General features: G+C 36.0%; 1 protein-coding gene across 1 annotated transcript in view; it reads right to left on the bottom strand.

The window, feature by feature from the left end:
* The window catches only part of MED13 (mediator complex subunit 13), a 97,842-nt gene that overhangs the window by 57,239 nt on the left and 26,519 nt on the right, over nucleotides 1-14,084 (bottom strand). Inside the window, exons 4-8 of the mRNA XM_018064145.1 lie at nucleotides 13,186-13,331; nucleotides 12,136-12,333; nucleotides 10,543-10,737; nucleotides 9,811-9,973; nucleotides 9,507-9,617 (exon numbers count right to left, since the gene is read on the bottom strand). Coding sequence (XP_017919634.1) covers nucleotides 9,507-9,617; nucleotides 9,811-9,973; nucleotides 10,543-10,737; nucleotides 12,136-12,333; nucleotides 13,186-13,331 — 813 coding nt within the window. The remainder of the gene's footprint in view (nucleotides 1-9,506; nucleotides 9,618-9,810; nucleotides 9,974-10,542; nucleotides 10,738-12,135; nucleotides 12,334-13,185; nucleotides 13,332-14,084) is intronic.

Here is a 14,084-nt window from a genome sequence, read left to right as displayed (position 1 = left end):
AGCACGCCAGGCCTCCCTGTCCATCACCAACTCCCAGTTTACTCAAACTCATGTCCAGTGAGTCAGTGATGCCATCCAACCATCTCATCCTCTGTCGTCCCCTTCTCCTTCCACCTTCCATCTTTCCCATCATCAGGGTCTTTTCAAATGAATGAGTTCTTCACATCAGGTGGCCAAGGTACTGGAGTTTCAGCTTCAGGATCAGTCTTTCCAAATAAATTCAGGACTGACTGCCCTTAGGAGGGTCTGGCTGGATCTCAGTTCAGTCCAAGGGACTCTCATGAGTCTTCTCCAACAAAACAGTTCAAAAGCATCAATTCTTTGGTGCTCAGCTTTCTTTATGGTCCAACTCTCACATCCATACATGACCACAGGAAAAACCATAGCCTTGACTAGATGGACCTTTGTTAGCAAAGTAATGTCTCTGCTTTTTACTATGTTGTCTAGGTTGGTCACAACTTTTCTTCCAAGGACCAAGCGTCTTTTAATTTCATGGCTACAGTCACCATCTGCAGTGATTTTGAAGCCCCCCAAAATACAGTCTGTCACTACTTCCAGTTTCCCCGTCTATCTGCCAGGAAATGATGGGACCAGAGGCCATGATCTTAGTTTTCTGAATGTTGAGTTTTAAGCCAACTTTTTCTACTCTTACACTTTCATCAAGAGGCTCTCTAGTTGTTCTTCACTTTCTGCCATAAGGGTGGTGTCATCTGCATATGATATTTCTCCCAGCAATCTTCACTCCAGCTTGTGCTTCATCCAGCCCAGCGTCTCGCATGATGTACTCTGCATATAAGTTAAATAAGCAGGGTAACAATATACAGACTTGATGTACTCCTTTTCCTATTTGGAATCAGTCTGTTGTTCCATGTCCAGTTCTAACTTTGCTTCTTGACCTGCATACAGATTTCTCAAGAGGCAGGTCAGGTGGTCTGGTATTCCCATCTCTTTCAGAATCTTCCACAGTTTATTGTGATCCACACAGTCAAAGGCTTTGGCATAGTCAATAAAGCAGAAATAGATGTTTTTCTGGAACTCTCTTGCTTTTTCTATGATCCAACTGATGTTGGCAATTTGATCTCTGGTTCCTCTGCCTTTCCTAAAACCAGCTTGAACATCTGGAAGTTCATGGTTCATGTACTGTTGAAGCCTGGCTTGGAGAAAACTGAGTATTACTTTACTAGCATGTGAGATGAGTGCAATTATGAGGAGTTTGAGCATTCTTTGGCATTGCCTTTCTTTGGGATTGGAATGAAAACTAACCTTTTCCAGTCCTGTGGCCACTGCTGAGTTTTCTAAATTTGCTGACATATTGGGTACAGCACTTTCACAGCATTATCTTTGAGGATTTGAAACAGCTCAACTGAAATTCATCACCTCCACCAGCTTTGTTCATAGTGATGCTACCTAGGGCCCACTTGACTTCACATTCCAGGATGTCTGGCTCTAGGTGAGTGATCACACCATCATGATTATCTGGGTCATGAAGCTCTTTTTTGTATAGTTCTTCTGTGTATTCTTGCCACCTCTTCTTAATATCTTCTATTTCTTTTAGGTTCGTACCATTTCTGTCCTTTATTGTGCCCCTTTTTGAATGAAATGTTCCCTTGGTATCTCTAATTTTCTTGAAGAGATCTCTAGTCTTTCCCATTCTATTGTTTTCCTCTATTTCGTGGCATTAATCACTGAGGAAGGCTTTCTTATCCCTCCTTGCTATTCTTTGGACCTGTGCATTCAAATGGGTATATCTTTCCTTTTTGCCTTTGCCTTTCACTTCTCTTCTTTTCACAGCTATTTGTAAGGCCTCCTCAAACAATCATTTTGCCTTTTTGTATTTTTTTCTTAGGGATGATCTTGATCCCTGCCTTCTATACAATGTCATGAACTTCTGTCCATAGTTTTTCAGGCACCCTGTCTATCAGAGCTAATCCCTTGAATCTACTTCTCACTTCTACTGTATAATCATAAGGGAAGTGATTTAGGTTATACCTGAATGGTCTAGTGGTTTTCTCTACTTTCTTCATTTTAAGTCTAATTTGGCAATAAGGAGATCATGATCTGAGCCACAGTCAGCTCCCGGTCTTGTTTTTGTTGACTATATAGAGGTTCTCCATCATTAGCTACAAAGAATACGATCAATCTAATTTCAGTATTGACCATATGGCGATGTCCATGTAGAGTCTTTTCTTCTGTTGTTGGAAGAGGGTGTTTGCTATGACCAGTGTGTTCTCTTGGCAAAACTCTATTAGCCTTTGCCCTGCTTGATTCCATATTCCAAGGCCAAATTTGCCTTTTACTCCAGGTGTTTCTTGACTTCCTACTTTTCCATTCCAGTCCCCTATAATGAAAAGGACATCTTTTTTGGCTATTAGTTCTAGAAGATCTTGTAGGTCTTCATGGAACAGTTCAACTTCAGCTTCTTCAGCATTACTGGTTGGGGCACAGACTTGGATTATCATGATACTGAATGGTTTGCCTTGGAAACGAACAGAGATCATCATGTCATTTTTGAGACTGTATCCAAGTACTACATTTTGGACTCTTGTTGACTATGATGGCTACTCCATTTCTTCTAAGGGATTCTTGCCCCCAGTAGTAGATAAAATGGTCATCTGAGTTAAATTCCCTCATTCCAGCCCATTTTAGTTTGCTGATTCCTAAAATGTTGACGTTCACTCTTGTCATCTCCTATTTGACCACTTTCAGTTTGCTTTGATTCATGGACCTAACATTCCAGGTTCCTATGCAATAACTGCCCTTTACAGCACTGGACTTGACTTTCATCGCCAGTCACATCCGCAACTAGGTGTTGTTTTTGCTTTGGCTCTGTCTCTTCATTCTTTCTGGAGTTATTTCTCCACTGATCTCCAGTAGTATATTGGGCACCTACTGACCTGGGGAGTTCATCTTTCAGTGTCCTATCTTTTTGACTTTTCATACTGTTCATTGAGTTCTCAAGGCAAGAATACTGAAGTGGTTTGCCATTCCCTTCTCCAGTGGACCATATTTTGTCAGAACTCTCTAATCCAATAAAAACATCTATTAAAAAACTCCTGGAGAAGAAAATGGCAACTCACTCCAGTATTCTTGCCTGGAGAATCCCACAGACAGAGGAGCCATGGGGTCGCTAGAGTCAGACATGACTTAGCGACTAAACTACAACTAGTAGAAGAAAAACTGTCTTTATTCACAGAATACATGATTAGAACTTTACAATGAAGGCATTAGGCTGCTCACCACCTCCTCAATCTTAACATTATTAACAGTGGGAAAACCAGGCACATGTCTCTTTTGATGTGACACCATACAAAGCAACACAATACTACCTATGAAATATTTTCACCAAAAATATTAAACCTGAATCTAACTAAGCCTCTCAATCAGTAGTGCCCAAAAGAATTTTCAGTGATGACAGAAATGTTATGTGGCTGCTGCAGATTTAAAATGATATTCATGCAATGGAGGGACTAAATTTTTAATTTTATTTAAAACCAGTTACTTTAAATAGCCACTTGTGGTTACAAACATAGCTAGCTAGTATTGGAGGGTATGGCTCTAGAGCTACCTTCCATTTTCAGAAATACAAGGAATAAAGAATAAGTTAAACTATATGACAAACTGAGAAAATTTGTCATGTGGGACATTCCAGAGAACAACTTATCTAGTTTCTCCAACCAAGTCCATGTCATAAAAGGGGAAGAGGACTAAAAGAGAGACCTGGAAAACTTAATAATCAATTCTACGTTCCTTGATTGAATCCTTGAAGTCAAACCAAACACAAAAAGATATTTCTGAGACAAATCTGTATAAAGTATCAAATGACACCAATAAAATGTGTTTTTTTTTATCAGATATGATAATGGAATTATGTAAGAAAATACTGACTTTTTTTAAAAGTTGCAGGCTGAAGTAGGAGTGAAATGAAGATACTTAAGATCTGCTTTAAAAACCTTCAGCAAGACTGCAGCTTTGAGGACTAGCCAAATAAAGCATTAAATCAATAGTATTATAGAGTACCATGAACTTGAAAAAACAGTGGAAACTATATGTGCTGACAAGGAAAGATACCTAGAATAACTGTTTTTCTAAAAAGCAACTTAGACAACAGTATACATAGCATGATCCCTTTTGTGGAAATGAAAGCACACAGGCAGATCTACATATATACATAAGAGGGAGAACTTGTCATTTTAATTTTTATATTCATGTGCATTATTTTTTTAATAGCATTTAAAATTTTTAATAAAATTACTGGCTATTAAAAAAATAAACAGTAGTTCCTACCCAATGTTAAGAATAATCCCTTCTCCACCCATCCCCTCTTTGAATATTTTCATCAAGGACCACATTACCTTATGAGGAAATGCATTCCATCATCAAATAGCTCTAGTTGTTAGAAAATTATACTGAAATATAAACTTGTCTTTTCTATGTCAGACATTCATATATATGTGTGTGTGTGTGTATATGTATATATATATATATATATATGCATTTTTCCTATACCCAGGTATTAGTCTTATATTGAACTCTATTTCTAAAGCTGTCCTGCCCAAGAATGGTATCCAAAGTCACACGTGGCTTATAATGTAAAACATACTTTAATTTTTAAAGACAGTTATGAAAGAATGTCAACTTTTTTTTTTTTGCTTTCCAAAATACAGTTGATTTCTATAAAAGTATTTTACTCATGTTAATTTGTACTGGGCTTATTTTTTTTTAATAAACTAAGCAGTGGTTTAAAATTTCTCTAAAATTATATAAACAGACATGTTTATTCTTTTGCAACCCCATAAACTAAATAACCAACTAGGTTCCTCTGTTCATGGAATTTCCCAGGCAAGAGTCCTGGAATGGGTTGCCACTTCCTTCTCCAGGGGATCTTCCCAATTTAGGGACTGAACTCACATCTCCTGTATTGGGAGGTGGATTCTTTACCACTAAACCACCAGGGAAGCCCCATAAACAGACATAACCCATATAAATAAAAGCACATTCAGAGCCTCTGTAACTTTTAAGAGTATAAATGAGTTCTGAAACCAAAAATTTAAGAATTCATCAAGTTATGCAAGGCACTAAGGAGAGAAACCATCTCTAATAATCTAAGGTGTTCCAAGTATACAAGGGATATGAAAAGTATCCTTTTGTAAGGCTAAGAATTATTAATCTGAGCTATATAAGAACAGCAGTGGCTCTCCAAAAATTTGGTAACATCAAATCATAGTCCCTTTCTTCAGTATAGACCTTTGCCTAAAAGTCTAATTTTTAGAGACAACTGAATTTCACACTAGAAGTCAACAAAGGGGAAATCTTTCTAAAAAAGAAGCTGTCCTGAAAGTACAATCCAACAAAACGACTCCTTTAGATTACGTTTCCTGCTGACTGAAGTTCCTAGTATTTCAGTGTTAATATCTAAAATAACTGCATCACTTTCTACTTATATAGCTTGCTAAAGTCTAATTTTCTTATGAACATTTCACCAGACTAAAGCCTAATAACCATAAATGTGCAATTTTTAATCTCACTAATAACTGAAAAAAATGCCAAATAAAATAATCTTATGTTTTTCATGTTTTATGTTTTATTATAATAGGAAAAAAATAATTTTAAGGACAGTTCTCAGATCAGTGAAAGCACAAGAAAAACCAATACCTTTGTATGTAAAAAGTGGAAGTAAAACTGGTAGTCCTTCTGAAGTCAAAATAAAAGTATTTAAAAGGTCCCCTCACCCACAATTGTCTATCACATCACCCACCTAATTTTATTTCCTTCTTAGCACTCATCACTCATTAATTTTAAAAGATTAAGAATTCTTTTTGAAAACAAATTAATTATCTGCCCCACTCCCCTTAGCATGCAGGCTTCATAAGAGGAGAAGCCCTGTTCACTAATGTATCCTGAACCTTGGACATCATCTATCATTAAATGAGTGTTTCCAAAAAAAAAGAGACCTAGCAAGTAATTGATAGTCACAAAATTGTTATTTTATTTTTAAAAAGTTAAACACAAGCTAAAAACTTTTGGAAACAACCTATTTGCCCATCAATCCCAGAATGATTAAAAACACTATGATACCTGTATTCAGTAGAATATAAAGAAGTTTTTTAAAACAAAGCAGAGTCACAAGTAACTAGAATGAAGAGACTGAAGGCACATTAAGTGAAAAAATAAGTTGCTAAATACATCTGTATTATGTTTCCATGTTGGCAGGAAAAACATATATACACACAAAATTACACACACACACAAAAGAATAATATCTAACTGGCAAGTAATTATTTCTAGTGAGAAGAGAGTAGGATTTGGAAAAAGAGAGCAGTCAAGGGGTACACTTCAGCTTTATTTGTATAATTTAAATTTTTTAAAATTACATATACTCATGCAAACTGCTTATATAACTATGCAACTTTTTTTAAAAAATCAATTTCCAAGAGAAAGGTCCAGTCCTATCTTTCACAAAGAGTTAACTTACTACACAGAATCATTTACAAAAAAAAAACCACTTAGGAAAATGAGGTAACAGAGAAAGTAGTAACAGTAGGGAGCTTCAATCACTTCTATGACTGAAAGGACAATAAGATGATGTAGTCCCATCAGATCACAAAAGCCTGGGATGATGCTAGAACCACAGGAGGAACTACCTAACGGTAACTGGGACCAGGGAAGAACCAGCTGATAAAGGGACACAGCTGTTACTGGAGCTGGTTCAAAAAAGGGGTGGGGAAATACCTTGGTTTCTTCCAATCTTAAAATTATAACTAATCTTCTGTTAGTGCCTCCAATTAGTCAACTCCGAAAAACAAGTGAGCCCAATCAATCATCACGCTGTACAGCTCAAAGTCATACAGTATCACTGTCAATTATATCATAATAAAATAGGAGGGGAAACCAACAAAACATACTGAAAGCAAGGAAGCCTATGAAATGTAATTCCCTGCAATACAGAATAGGGCAGGGCAAAGATACGGATAGATTTGATAACAAGCTGGTTGACTGGCACATTCAGTTATCAGTGTATGCCCTACTTCCGATATTCTATGGCAGGAGAGGACTCACACATACGGTGGCTCAAAGTCTGCTTCAAGCCTTACTTAAGTAAAAAAGAATCAGATTTGGCAGGAGGGGCAGGGGTAGAGCAGGAATCTAAAGTACAGAATGCAATAGTAAAAAAGTAAATGATTAGAAACACTATTTACTAGAGGGGTAAAATTACCAAAGTTAGTCACCATACATAGATTATATGAAATTTCACCATATGAAATCTCTGTATTCCAGAGGAATTTCTGGAAATCTGAAACAAAGTATGTCTTTAAAAATAAAAGTTTAGCTTAGAGACCAAGAATTAACACTTATGTTTACAAACGTGAACTTTGAGTGTCTTCCTCTAAAACTATTCTAGGCAAATAGCCTTAAAACCTAAATCTTTCAAAAAGAATAAAGCAAAGCCTAGGTTAGAAACTAAAACAGAAGAGCTGCTATCAAAACATGCCAATGCAGGGAAAGAAAAGCCTAATTTCACTTATGCATTCTATTGGTCTTAGACCAGGGATTAGCTAACTTTTTCTGTAAAGGACCAGACAGTAAATATTTTAGGGTCTAGGAGTTATATAGTCTCTCCTGTAACTAATCAACTCTGTAAAAGCAGCCACAGTTAGTACATGGATGAACAGATGTGGCTCCGTCCCAATAAATTCTTATTTATGGACACAAAAATTTGAATTTCACATAACTTTCACACAATATTTTTTTTTTTTTTCAAATATTTAAAACTGAAATCATTTCAGCTCACAGGCCATACCAAACACGTGAGCCAGATTTGGCCAACAGATCAGTTTGCCAACTCCTGGTCTCAGACAAAATAATGCACTAAACATTTCAAAACTAAGTTTGATTTTTCCCTCCAAGGTGAGTACAGCTTTTAACTATTTTAAACTGTTAAACAGGAACTAATCTATCTATATTTTTAATCCAACCTATCAACAACACAGGTGCATTTTTTTTGTTTTTCGCCCCCACCCCCACCTGCACTCCCAACCTGGCGCTTCCCTGATGGCTCAGGGGGTAAAGAATCTACCTGCAGTGCAGGAGACACAGGTTCCAACCGTTCCTGGGTCAGAAAGATCCCCTGGAGGAGGAAATGGCAACCCAGGCTAGTATTCTTGCCTGGAAAATTTCATAGAGGAACCTGGCAGACTTATAGTCCATGGGGTCGCAAAAGAGTCAGACATGACTGAGCACATGGCCCACCTCCATCCCACCCCCAGCATAGATGGATTTATTCAGGATAAGCAAAGAATGGCAATATGGGGTCTACAAACATGGTGAGCAAAGACTGAGTTCCCTGTATGGCAAAGGCAGGCCAACACTTTGACAGAGGAATAAAGGAAGATGGGAGGGTTATAGTACACAGAGTCCATGCTTGTTCACTGGCCTCATCCTGCTAGGAAAGGAGAGGAGTGTTTCTTCTTTCTGTTGTGCTCTATGATTGTCACACACAGTGTGAGAGCTCCCCCCATTCTGGTCAGAGGCAAGTTTTTAACGCGGCTGACAAATATTTTTAAGTGTAGTCTTTAACCCAAAGAAATCTATATAAATGTAAATTTAATCTATGCAAAAACATATCAGAACACTTGAAGGGGTGTCACTGTACGCAAAGCTAATGTAAGAAAAACCCTGCCCCTAACCTGCATGCCTCCTTCCCTCTGGCTCACAACCATGACAAGAGGTGGCTGGCCAACTATTCATTCCCAAGTCTTTGGTTAGGGGTGTCAGTGCCATTATCTGTTTACTCATCTGCAAAAGCATATGATCTACCTTTAATCTGTAGACTAAAATAATAAACTCTCGGCAATACAATCTGCATCCCTTGATAACCAAACCTCTTCCAAGTCCCTAAAGAATTCCATGTACATTCATTCTTCTACTGAACTTTCAATCAGTACACTCTATTAGAAAGCCTGTGTTTTTACACCTTTGGTCCCTTGTCGAATCTTATTTTCTGAATTTTAGTTCAGCATTTCACCTACAGCTTGACCAAAGGGATGCTATAAGAAACTGCTACACAAAACCCAATATTGTATTTACTATAAAAAAAAATTGAGAAAAATTTTATCTAGTATATCATGCATCATCTTTTTTATGAGGACCCTTGGGAGAAATTTCTCAAGCACAGTGCTATTTACGAACAATTTTCTCAAGAGACTTGTGTTCCTCTTACCTTATAGATACTATATATTCCATAATTCAGTATAAAATTCTTTTAGGCTGTGAATTCAAGCTCTGGTAACTGTGTAAGAATCTATGACATACATTTTTATGTAATTAGCTCCATACTAATGAATTTTTATTTTCCTCAAATTGTTTTCTTTTGGGAAAAATTCTGACACTGTGTTTATATATTTTTACCTCAAACAAAGTGGGGCATAAGTATGCAATGGCATAAAAAACTACCACACACATATATGTACTAACTAACATCATTCAACTGGGGGAAAAAAAGTACTTACCTCAAACAGCTGCAATTTGTTCTTTGTGTGGCTTCAACAAAATCCCAGGATGCTACTTTATCAGCTGTCTCTTCTTCACATAGACCACCTGATGAAGCCGAATACTTCCTCCTAAAATTTGAAATTATATAATCTTTAGAATTCATAAAAATTTTTGTAAACTTGAATTAAGCATTAAAAGTGAATTTTTTTAATCAATTTTTTTGAATTAAAATCATATGAATGACCACTTATACTTTCAAATCTCTTATCTGCAAGTAACTACCAACATGCTATTTTTAAACTTGAAGATGAAAATACATACTTGTTCTGTGCTCTGTTCATATTACATTCTTGCCAAACTCTATCCACCACATGATTTGCTAATTTTCTGGGTATCTTCCCACCATGATGGCTAGTACTATCTGAGCTGAAGCCATCAGATACTGAAGAAAATTTGATCCACTTCTGGGCAGACTGAGGATCAACTGAAAACAAACAAAAAAAAATTTACTGTAGGAGAATAAAGGCAGGTTTAAAAGAGTATTACTTTGATTTCTGTTTCTTTGATTTCTCATACAACTTGCTCCAGCTATCTGGTAAGCCTACTTATATTTTGAGGAAAAAAAGCAGGTCACTTCACTTAAAATAGAGAAAGCAAAAAAATTTGAACAGGAGATGGGAACTACTGGTAGTATTATATTAATGTTAATTTCCTGACTTGGAAGATTAAATGGTGGTCATACAGAAGAGTCCTTAATTTTGGGAAACAGACTTAGTGCTTAGGCATATTGAGGCATCATGTCTGCAGCTTGTTCTCAAATGGTTCAGAAAAAGACCCATGATAAGGAATATATGCATAGAGAGAGGGTGATGGAGCAAATATTAACAATTTGGGAATCTGAATGAGTGGAGCTTTGAGTAGAGCTTTTTGTACGGTACTTGACAAACACTTCAGTAAGTGTGAAATTATTTCAAAATAATTATTTTTAAGTGTTTATTATATTCAAGAGAACAGATTTACCACTAGAGCTAATGAAACAGATTAGTACAACACCTGTTTGGACTTCCTCAGGAGATGTAGGTGGTGTAAGAGTAACCGAAGACATAGCAGGATCTCTTGTGGAAGCAGGCACTTGGTGGACACCCAAGCAAGAAGCTGAACAGTGAGAGGATCCCACAGAGCTAGGAGTAGGAATGTCTGACTGAGGGACTAGAACAAAGCATGCTGGGTAGATCATTCGGACACCAGCTAAAAGGGGGGAAAAGAGGAAAAACCAATTACCTTTGGGTTTGTTAGTGGGATTTGTTTCACTCAAAAGTGCAATAACGGAAAAGCAGATACAAAATGATCACATTTGTTAAAAATACATTAAATAAAAAATACATTTAGTGTATTTTTATAAATATACACTCTTTCTGGTAAAATGTTTTTCTGAAAGAAACAAGAAGCTGGTGGTAGTGGTTACCCTTCTTGAGAGAGACTTAGGAGAAAGCAGCTTTCTTGTTTCACTTTTGGATTTTCTAACCATGAATGTGTATCACTTAAAAAACACTGTATTTGCAAATCTGACCAAATTTATTTTAAAACTTTAACAAAGGTAACTGGCACTAGAATTATGGCCCTTTTAATTTTCTTCTTTATATATCTCTATCTGAAAAGTCTAATATATGTTACTGTGTTTTGTTCCTAATTCTGATGCAACTACTCTGGTGATGTATTTAATGAAACTGAATACTGATACTCCTTTGATTCAAAAAAACAAAGAAGGTAATCTTCATATAACATTACCATATGAATTCATTAAGTACAGTGCTGCAAACTTTAATCCCAATTATCTGCTCAACCACAAATTCCCCACACTTCCCACAGCTCTCTAGGTGGAGTATACATCTGCACTCTTTGTTAGGCCGGACGTGCAGTGTGCTCTGGAATCTACATGCATGTGACAAACGCCACCAGGCAACAAGAGCTTCAGATGCCTCTGCAGGGTCACTGCAGCCTCTCCTACTCCATGTCCTCTGCCTTCACATTAGCATGTCTCAAATATCATTTACCTTGTTAACTTAGGTCCCTGAGGAGGAAGATGCATGTAATACAGCGTACCTAAGCAGAGCTGACCTGGACCGAGCTAATCAGCCACAAGGTCTTTAAGTATACATTTTCTGCCTTTCAAGTCATCAGAGGCAACAGTTTTACCAAACATTAAGATACTGCATCACACAGGCTGTCAACTTTCTCACCTCCAAATATTACTCATTCGCAATTATTTTCTTCTCACCTTTAGCATGCTTCCCTCTAGGTGGATTATAGTTCCCTTCCCCAATGACTGACTTGGCCATATGACTAGCTTTTACCTAATGGAATGTAAGCACATGCCACATATGTCATATCCTAGCATAAGATTAAATATACTTAATATGGTTAGGCTCAGTTCCTATTATTCCTCTGCTCTTTCAAGAATATTATGTCCCAGATACTGGATATTCCTTGAACCTAGGTTGCAGAATGAAAAGATACAAAAAAACCAAACCGAATGTTTGATGTTAAAAGCCACTAAGATATTAGAAGAGTTATATCATTCAGCAAAATCTAACTAATACATATAGTCACACATTCCCACTTAGGATTAATACTCAGAATCCATACCAACAAGAACTTCTACTGCAGCTAAAGAATCATCTTCCCAATCCATATCTTCCTGTTTTTCTTCAGACATCTCCTTCAAACAAGATGAGATAGGATAGAACTGTTTCCATTCACCAATCAATTTTTTTGTAGCTGAATCGGACATCTTGAATGCCTGTCCTGTGAGAGTGCCATTTAGTCCAAATGGGCTTAAGATAACTAGAAACCCAAAACAGACATTAAGTAAGTAACTAAAGACAATTATACCACATAAGATGACACTGAATAGTATGGGAAATAATTACGCAATTCAAACAAAGAAAAGGAAACCCACAGTGATCAATTCCAAAGAAAATGAATTTACTGGATTTCATTAATTGAAGATAAAGTATAAACACTGAGTTTATTATAAAAACTTAAGATTCTGTCTACCCAAAAATCTCAGATGAATAGTTCCAACATAAACTGTGAATATTTGTATATCCTTCGATTTCTCTTGACTTTCCACTAAGAAAAAGCAATTTAAGGAAAGACATATAAGTCCTTATTATATACTGCCATATAAATTTTAAAAGAGCAAATAGTAAGCTTAGAACTAAAACAAGAACACACTGCCTTACAAAGAACACACTTGTAAGAATTCACAGTCTTTGCAAACAAATCATATTTTTTTCTTTAAAATCATTGATCTTACAAAATTATTTCCTCCAAGGTCCAACTACTTTCATGATATGAATTATATCAAAAGCCCTATGTACCTACGTTAAACATAGCTTATGTGAACTGATACAAAAGATAACCTTGAATATATAGAACATGTATACCATCTATAGCTTATTTAAAGGAACACTTTAAAATATGCTAACATTCATGTACAAGGACTTTAAAAAATAATATTTGCATTAAAAATTTATTTAATTGACTTAATACTCTAATGGGAAAGAAGTAAACTACATCAGAATCACCATTAGGCTAAAGATTGGGGGAAATCTCATTAATCTCTACCACTAAGATTTTTTTCTTGAAACAACAATAAAAAAATCAAGTAACTATACCCATAAAATAATCTACCTTGAAATGGGCTATTAGACTGTTGAGCAAGGGTGATATGTTCTTCACTAAGAAGGTATACAGGTTGATGTTGATTAATTTCCACACTGGTACAAACATTGCTGTCTCCATGCAAGAAAAAGGTGAAAGAGCAGGACAAGTGTTCACTAATAAAGAAGAAAAAATAGTATTTTAATAATGATTTATAGCCAAAAACAAAGTCAATTTGCTTTTCTTTTTTAAGAAGTTACACCACAAAAATGCACATTCTCTTTAACCCAGAAATTCTACCTTACCATCTAAAGGAAAAAAAAGAAATCACAGATATAAGCAAAGATTTAGCTATAAGAAATGTTCTTCACAGCACTGTTTATAATAGGAAAAGCTGCAAAGAAAGGAACCAGTTAAACAAGTTAGGTACACCCACACATAATGATGATACAGCCACTAAAATAAATAAAGGAGGGGGAGTGGGTTTGATAGGAAAGGTAAGAGTATAGTTTAGTATAGTTTCAATTTTTTTAAAGGAAAAAAAAGGTTATGTTGATGAAAAAAATCTATGTGTACAATAGAATTAAAAATGATCTAATTTTTATTTCCCCTCTATTAAAAAATAAATACAAATATATTTTCTCATATTATTTCTGAAACTGGGCTGAATGCAATTAATCAAGCAGCTACTGTGCTGCCCTCCCCCATCCCCAATGAATAGTTATTTTAAAGCAATGATGAGTGTTACAATTGAAGGTATTCTAGAATCAAAGTTACAAGCAAAATAGACCATCTTAGGAAATTTAGATATGACTGGGTATACAGACTGGAAAATGAAAGTTCCCAAGAGGAAAGTAGATATATCCTTAAGGAAAAATTTAGAAAAGTCGAGTGGCCCAGAAGAGAATGAGATTATACATTCATTTACA

This window comes from Capra hircus, chromosome 19 (genome assembly GCF_001704415.2).
Source record: "Capra hircus breed San Clemente chromosome 19, ASM170441v1, whole genome shotgun sequence".
NCBI classification, from domain to species: domain Eukaryota; kingdom Metazoa; phylum Chordata; class Mammalia; order Artiodactyla; family Bovidae; genus Capra; species Capra hircus.
This window is presented reverse-complemented; position numbering and strand designations above follow the sequence as displayed.